The 7,690-nt window shown below is 45.4% G+C and overlaps 1 protein-coding gene across 14 annotated transcripts; it reads right to left on the minus strand.

Annotated features, from left to right (window-relative positions):
* Positions 1-240: 240 nt before the first annotated feature.
* Positions 241-7,403, minus strand: LOC147608062 (uncharacterized). Of its 14 annotated transcripts, none has more exons than XM_086789627.1 (6): positions 7,346-7,403; positions 6,579-6,668; positions 2,526-4,183; positions 1,749-2,116; positions 1,576-1,636; positions 241-1,482 (listed from the first exon to the last, which is right to left on the minus strand). In XM_086789627.1, exons 3-6 carry the CDS (start codon positions 3,978-3,980, stop codon positions 670-672), a joined length of 2,697 nt encoding a protein of 898 aa, XP_086645753.1. In that variant the 5' UTR covers positions 3,981-4,183; positions 6,579-6,668; positions 7,346-7,403; the 3' UTR covers positions 241-669. The 14 variants fall into 14 exon arrangements, with proteins under 14 accessions (XP_086645753.1, XP_086645748.1, XP_086645749.1 ...); XM_086789622.1 differs by lacking the exon at positions 7,346-7,403 and adding an exon at positions 6,875-7,292 and having other exon boundaries at positions 2,526-4,189; XM_086789623.1 differs by lacking the exon at positions 7,346-7,403 and adding an exon at positions 6,797-7,290 and having other exon boundaries at positions 2,526-4,189.
* Between the last annotated feature and the right edge of the window lie 287 nt (positions 7,404-7,690).

Here is a 7,690-nt window from a genome sequence, read left to right on the forward strand (position 1 = left end):
CACATTTAGGACTTATGCCAAAGCTTGAGTAGTTTTAAGGACCTAAAGTCACAAGCCTCACCAACACCTTATTACTGTAAGTTTGAGACTCTCATTACAATGGCACATGATGAGGCTTCACATGTACACTAAACAAGGCTCAACTCTCATTTTTAAATTGATTCTCTCCAACCCTGGGGCCTGTAGTGGCATTTATTTTCACAACTTTCTTAGCATGCCACTTTTTTGGACTACACCACATTTTGTTTGAGGCCATGAAAGAATATATTATCAAATAGGCACCAACATAAGTCGAGATTGATGGCATTTAAGACAGACATGCAACTCATGGCAGAGGTTTGTCCTCGTTTATGCACAGAAATATTGAAACAAAATAATATGGATGATAAAGTGCTATAGAATACAAGCAGTTGCAAAATACGGCAGCATAGAGCTCTAGAGAGGGTAGGACAAGGCAAACCTCATTCATAGCCACATGAAGAATTTACTGAAGTGCAGCCCAGCAGAGCAGAAAGTCGCAGGAGAAGTGGTGCAGAGCATCGAAACCATAGTTTCCAAGACGTTTTGAGGACCAATGGTTCAAGGACAGAGTGGATTTTGTGAGTTTTCGTAGCTTTGTATCAGGTTTCATGAAGTCCGTGAGAAGCAAAGTGTTTTCTTAGCTTTGTATCAGGTTTCATGAAGTACGTGAGAAGCAAAGCGTTTTCGAGTCTGGAGCTCCGCCAGGGCTTCATAGTTTTTGGAACTATCAATAGAAGAATAGTAATCCTCTACCTCTTCAAGCCGCCGCCTGCTTCCTGCCATTGCAAGATGATGAAGTAGACCACCACCACCATGACCTTGTAGTTGCTGTTGCTGTTGTAGGTAATACTGCTGCTGTTGAGCACCTGCAAGTGACAAGCCATCAGAATGCTGCAAGCCAAGTGTCAGCGACACTCCATTGTATCCTGCCGGCACTCCAGAAAACCCCTCTCCTTCATCATGGTAACCTCCAAAAGCATGATCAATCCCTCTCAGTGTAAATCCATGCTTGTCCTCATTTTCGAACTCGTCATCCCTCCCAATATCCTCAGACTTGAATTCTTGTGTGTACGAGTCCAATACATCTGCATTCCTTGCCTTCTTTATCCCTTGATATAAATGAGCATCTCCACCGTCCAATGCAGCTGCCTGTTGTATTAGATTGTTTGAACCCCCGTGCTGATAACCCAACACCATCTGCTTGTCTGCTGCCAGCATCACGCCTGCATCCTTACTTCCAGCTTCATCCCGTCCCTGCTTGTTACTGCTGTCTGGAATTCCCACACCACCTTGATCATCCATGCCAGTGATATTACTCTTAAGGTTGTCACTATTCTCTGTATTAGATTTCTGATCTGCAGATGTTCTATCCATTTCAGCCTCTTTGACCTCTTCCAGGTACATCTCTTCCACCATCGGTTTCCAGAGCCGTACACGTGCATTGATGAACCAGTTGGATACCTGCATCAGTGTGACCACATTTATCATCTTCTCATGCACAATAAATCCACAACAGAAGGTCTTAGATTCTGAAGTCAGGCCTGTTACCCCCACCTGGTTTCGGCTAAGCCCCGTCTGTCTAGCTAGCATATGCTTGTCTGCATCCTTTGGATAGCTGAAACAGCCATCAACACGCTACTTCAGTCTCAGACCAAGAAATCTATTCCTACACTTCTCAAATTGTTAGCAATGAGATTAGATGTAATATAGAGTAGTTCTGAACTAACGGGTGCAGGAAGTGCTCGAACAACCACGCTCTGAGAACTGAAACAGATCGCTCAGGCAGACCCCTTTGGGGGCGCCAGGCATGCTGCTGCATCATTCCTAGCTGCTGCAATGCTCGTTGCTGGCGCAATTGCTGGTCCACATAACGTAGTCTCCCTAACCCTAGAGATGAGGTGTCTTCCTCACCAAGGGCTCTGCCTGCAGCACGGATTTGACCACCTATTGCATCTCTCAGACCACGAAAATGTTTTGAAATGGTCTGAAGAGCTAAGGCGGTATATGTCTTCGCTGCGCCAAGCCCCGCTGCAGATTCGAAAGAGCTAATAACAGCTTCCATCTGGCTGAAGTATTGCTTGTACCTCCTATCCACCTGCCAGAATACGTGAGCTTAGTCATAAAGAGAATCCAACTCAGCAATTTGTAACATACATTAATTAGGCATTGTGTACAATACTCTTTCAATCCCTCAGGCACCGGCTGTTTAAGTGGCAGTGCCATGGAGGGAGACTGTGGGGGTAAAGCCCGCACACTGATGGCCGGCTCTCCCACCAGCACTTGCTAAGCAAGATGTTCCAGGTTGTCACCATGGCAACTGGTATCAGAGAAGGAACTGATTTAACCCCCCTGAACACTTAGGGCAAGACCTGTGTGTTGATCTCACAAGCACAAGATGCCTGGTGGCTAGAATTCTATAAAAGGTGGGCTTATCTAGCTACAATAACCAGAATAATAGTACATATTGTAAGCCATCCGAAAAAGGTAAAGTTTCAGATTTATACCTCATCAAGCATGGCCATCAGCTTTGCTTTCTTCATTTGTAACTCCTGATTTTCCTGTGGGGTACGTTCAGCAACAACTGAGGTCTTCTGTTCAGGACCGGAAGCTATGCTTGGTGTTGATGTGATACATGCTACTCCCTCTTTGGCAGTGCTCATAGTCTCTGCTACTAAACTTCCATCTTTCGGAGAAGAGCCCTCCATCCGTGAGCTAGGTGCCATCCAGGACTGCAATTTGGAATGTTTATAGGAATTGTTCTTCATCCCACATCCAAGACTAACCACTTCCTCTAGAAGATGCTGTGCAGCTTTCAAGTACTTTGAACCAGTTAGAAGACCTCGAAACCCAGTCACTGTTTGAACACTTGCTTCCACTTGCATCTGCCTATTGCTTAGATCAGTACCAACATTCTGATACCCAGGTCCAAGTGGGCCATCCTGGGAGGAGGTTCTGAACTGACTCAAGTTCCCTATCCATTTCTGTGGATATTCCTCGTCTCTACTACTGTCCTCAGTAGCACCATGAATTAAACCTTGACAACCACTTAAACCTGATTCATCAGGTTGCATGCCATAATACTGCATTTGCAAAGGGTATTGCTGTGCTGAGAGAGACAGGGATAGACCCTGGTTGGGCCCAGAGGAGGCTTGTGAGTTGTCCATATTCAAGCCAAGGGCAACTCCATTTTGAAGCATTGAAGCCTGCTCATCATGGAGAGACAGATGTTGCCTCATGTTCAGTTGAGAGATATTTGAGCTTGGCTGCTGCTGTCCTGGCTCCATGCATGCCAGCCTGGCAGCCAACGGCTGCGTAATGCGAGTTGCATCATTCAGTGGCACGAACAAAAGCTCATTCCCAGCAGCCCAGTGTCCAAATCGGTTGGAGAATAGATTTGGCGGATTTGACTGCGCCACCAAAGCTGAGTTGTACATGGTGCTTAATGTGGGCTGCTGGGCCAAAGAGCCCTGTGCTAATGAAGGAGATGCTGAAAACCCATTATAATGCTGCTGTAACTGACTGCTGTTACCTGCGGGACTGTCCTGCCCACCAACAGTTGCAGAGGGATTGACAAGAACCACATTACCTGCGTGTGAACCAGTATCTGTATACCCCGCATAGTGAGGGTTCATTAGATGGAGGGTCTGCACTGTCTCCCCTTGTACATTTGATCCTGTCAAGTAGGCGCCTATATGGCCTTCTCTATGTTCCACACCTTGGCCAACCGAAAAACCTCCCAGACCGTTTGAAAATGTCATACAAGCACTTGAAGGCAAGTGTGTCCCTTGTATATTCCGACCAGCAGTGCTCAAAAGCTCCAGCTCACCTAAGTTGCCCCAACTTGCTGACTTACTTGATGCCATGCCAGAGAGACTTGAAAATCCCCTTTCAAAGCCTTTTGCTTGAACTGTCTGTGGCCCATCCCCAGAGGCAAATTGATAGGTGCCAGATGATACCATCTGCCTCTGCTTGACAGAAGCTGAATGCCTTCACACAACAAGTACATATGAATTCTGCATTTATGTAGGGATATTATTGCACGTAGATTAGTGATAGCTGTAGATGTCTGCAACAACACAATAACACGTCTCAACCAACTGATCTTGCACACATCTTCTCTTGAGTTTGTTGTTGTTGAATGATTACAATAAGCATCAGAAACCTGCCCCTATGTCAACCGATCAACTGGTGCATTTTTAGTATATGAAGAACAGGAATACAGTTCTAGAAAAACATATCTGCATATATAAAGTTCAAACATAAGCAAATCCAATGTCACTTTAGCAAGAATGGAACAGTATTACCACAAGTCCTCGTGCACAGACGTACAAAGAGTTTGTTGCATTTTTTAAGAACTTTATATCTACCAAACACACCCAAAGGAGTCTATGTGGTAGCAGATGCCATCGTCCAGTCACAGGCCATACAAATTACAATATATTCATTGTGGTAGCATATGTCATCCTCCAGTCACAGGCATACAAGGTTACAATATTTTCATTGGGGCTTGTAAGAGAGCCTTTATGGACTTCTGCCAATGATTTTGCACCGGCGAGACTTTCTTACAACCACCCCATGGTTGCACCAGCAAGACTTTTCTTACAACCACCCCAAGGTTGCACCGGCGAGACTTTTCTTACAACAACCCCAAGGATGCACCCAAACCTCACTCTCAATGAGGCACTGGATGTGTTCCCAATTTTGCAACCAAACCGAACTGCTCTGGCATGCCCCAAACCCCTACCTAATGTAAGAAGCAAGTACCTTGAGCTCTGAATACCGTTGCTCTCCTTCCCACAGTTTGTCTTAGCTATGTTTTCACTTTGAGTCGACACACGACAAAATTTTCGAAGATTTAAGCAGCAATCCTTGTCAAAAAAAAACTCTCGTGAGCCTCCCTGCCATATATATCCTCTTGATACGTTGTTATTAAACTCACCCCTCTGACAACTGGCCAAAGTCTTAGGGCCCCCGTGGCCAAAGCCTTGCTGCAGTTCAAACAACATTTTTGGCGTTCCATTCTGGCATCTTCATTTGGCCTGGTGAGCCTAGATCCATCCATAGGCCCCAAAGCACCAATTGCAAGTGGTGACCATCCACATGACCTCAAACCTTGATAATAAAAACTCATCTTCATTCCACATGTTCACTTCGAGAAGACTGCAAGTGTGTTGCTTGCTTGAGTGCATCAATTCAAACAAAAGTCAGTCCAAAGCACTCTTTCTCATTCAAAGGCTATATCTGGAGTTACTGAGCACTGAAAAATGGCAATGGTGTTGAAAGAGTAAAAATTTGTCCTTCAGATCAGTAGATTCCTATAAAATCCAGACATTCACAGGAAATTGTCTGTGGCCAACATTGGTCAGTCACACTCAGTGCCAAACTCCTTGCTAAATTCTATATTCTATAATCTTTGATACACACAAAAAGGATGAGATTCGGAGGCCATGGTTGTCACAATGCCTCAAAGACAATGGCACAGCAGCAGTGGTCATGACCCCTTCACTGACATCAAGGGGGAGGAGTTTACTACTAGGGCCAAGGATAATGCAATGCGGCATTCTAACCAATATGGCCTCTCACAACATGCCAACCAGCGCTTCTAACACGCTTGCAAACCGCACAGTCTGCCGAGTCGGACTGCAAACATCTCAATGAGGTAATCAGTGGCTCGTCCTGGGCAGCTGGGAAAACACGTGAGAACAGGGTTGGGACCTTCGAAAGGCCAAATTTTGGCAACCATGTTTGAAGAACTAGAGCAGTCCTTCTAGAGGGCCAGCCGCGAAGCTTCAAAGTGAAGTTGACATTTTCGGTGTGAAAGGTAAAGTTGCCTTTCCAATCAACAGCCAAAAACTACAGGTTTAGGAGTCATAAGCCGTTGAAGATTAAAAATGAAGCTAGGGATACCTGACTTAACCCACAATGCAATAAAGCAGTCCACAAGGAGAAATTGGCATAATAAGCAAGACCCACAAAAGGAGCTAAAGAAAATTGTTGCTTAAGCTAGGGATTACTAACTTAAACTATGATTATAGGAAGACCCACAAACGGACCAAAGGACTTTAACCTTGGGAAAGCCTTGATCATGGAAAATAACTGCTTAAGCTGATAACTTCTACTTAAAATTTAAACAACGAGGTGGTAAAATTTAAGCACAATGGGGAACAACACAAAAAGGAGGAGAAGGGGTTTACTTTTGAGAAATGGGAAGATTAGTGCTCAAAAAAAAGGATTATTGACTTAAAAAATCATCAGGCATGTAGTGATAATCAGGCACAATGAGGAATCCCCATGTGGATGATCTTTTGCTCAGAGCCACGGATTAGTCACTAAAAAGGTTAAAATTTTTGCACTAAAGGAAGAACCACAAAGGAACCAAACAAAGGCATGCTTTTTTAATGGAGGATTAATGCTTAAGCTAGGTGTTATTGACTTAAGACGTTGATGAAGACTCACAAAGGGCATGAAAGACAATTCGTAAATTGAATTAAAACAATGATGAAAAGTGATTAAGGAGATAATTAAGAAAAATAGAAAGAGGAGCAGAGAAGGGCAACCTGAGGAATGCTTTTGCTGGAGGAGATCAGACGTTGGTGGAGATCTTGGGCGGGAGGAAGGCATGAACGCCACTCGAGGGGGAGCAACCCCTACAAAGATGAAGAGAAAACGAAGAGATCATCTACCTCTTTGCACTTGATTGTCAGATGGGTACAAATCAAACCTATCTATCAGGGCGACTCACATATTAGAATCGACAGGGGGCAGATAGACATACCCCCTCCCCCCAACACACACGCGCGCGCGCGCGCGCGCGCACACACTTTTTTAGCGAAACCAACAAACACACCCATACCCTGTCTCTCTCTGCATTTGTAGAAGCGACGTGAGAATGAGAAGTAGGGAAGCAAGGGATGTCAGACAGGGAGAGGGGAGCGGGGGAGGCAGGCAGAAGAAAAGGAAGTTATGGAGGAGAAGAGTATTTTAGAGGGAAATGATTTGACAGTTTCTGGGGTATTGGGCTGCTGTGGAGCTGAGCTCTATCCGCTTGTAGAATGTCACGCGGCGCGCGCGCGCACACACACAGAGAGAGCCTAGAGAGGGAGAGAAGGCGGCGGAGGAAAGCGAACCTAGAGAGGGAGTGAGGGCGGCGGAGGAGGAGGGGACTGATATCGAAGTGAAGGGCGATTCTGTGTCAGAGCTACGAAAGGGGAAGGAAGATGGGAGAGACGACGAAAGGGGACTAGGATGGGTCTCATTCTAAAGAGAGACACACAGAAAGAGAGGCAAAAACACACAGAGAGAGAGGTAGAGAGAGAGAGCATACAGGAGCTTGGAGAGCGACAAGAAGAGGTGGAAGATGAGCTGCAAAGACAACAGTCGTCAAGAGAAAAGAGACCAGTAGTTGTGGGTAGAAAAGAAAGTGGGTAGGTGGGTACACGTGTATGAGGGAGGGGGGGACCTTGAGAGAGCAAGAAAGAGAGAGAGATGTGTAGCCAATAACAAGAGAGACGTGCAACACAGAGAAAAGTGAGGAGAGAGAAAGCCACTAAGGTAAGGCTAAGTGAGGACTCAGGAGCGAGGAAGCAGCTGAGGCAAGGCAAAAGTGAGGAGAGAGAAAGCAACCAAGGACAAGGTTGCATTGTGTACCCAAAAAAGAGAGGAAATTAAG

Source organism: Cibotium barometz, chromosome 54, assembly GCF_041138505.1.
Source record: "Cibotium barometz isolate CiBa-2024 chromosome 54, ASM4113850v1, whole genome shotgun sequence".
Classification (NCBI taxonomy): domain Eukaryota; kingdom Viridiplantae; phylum Streptophyta; class Polypodiopsida; order Cyatheales; family Cibotiaceae; genus Cibotium; species Cibotium barometz.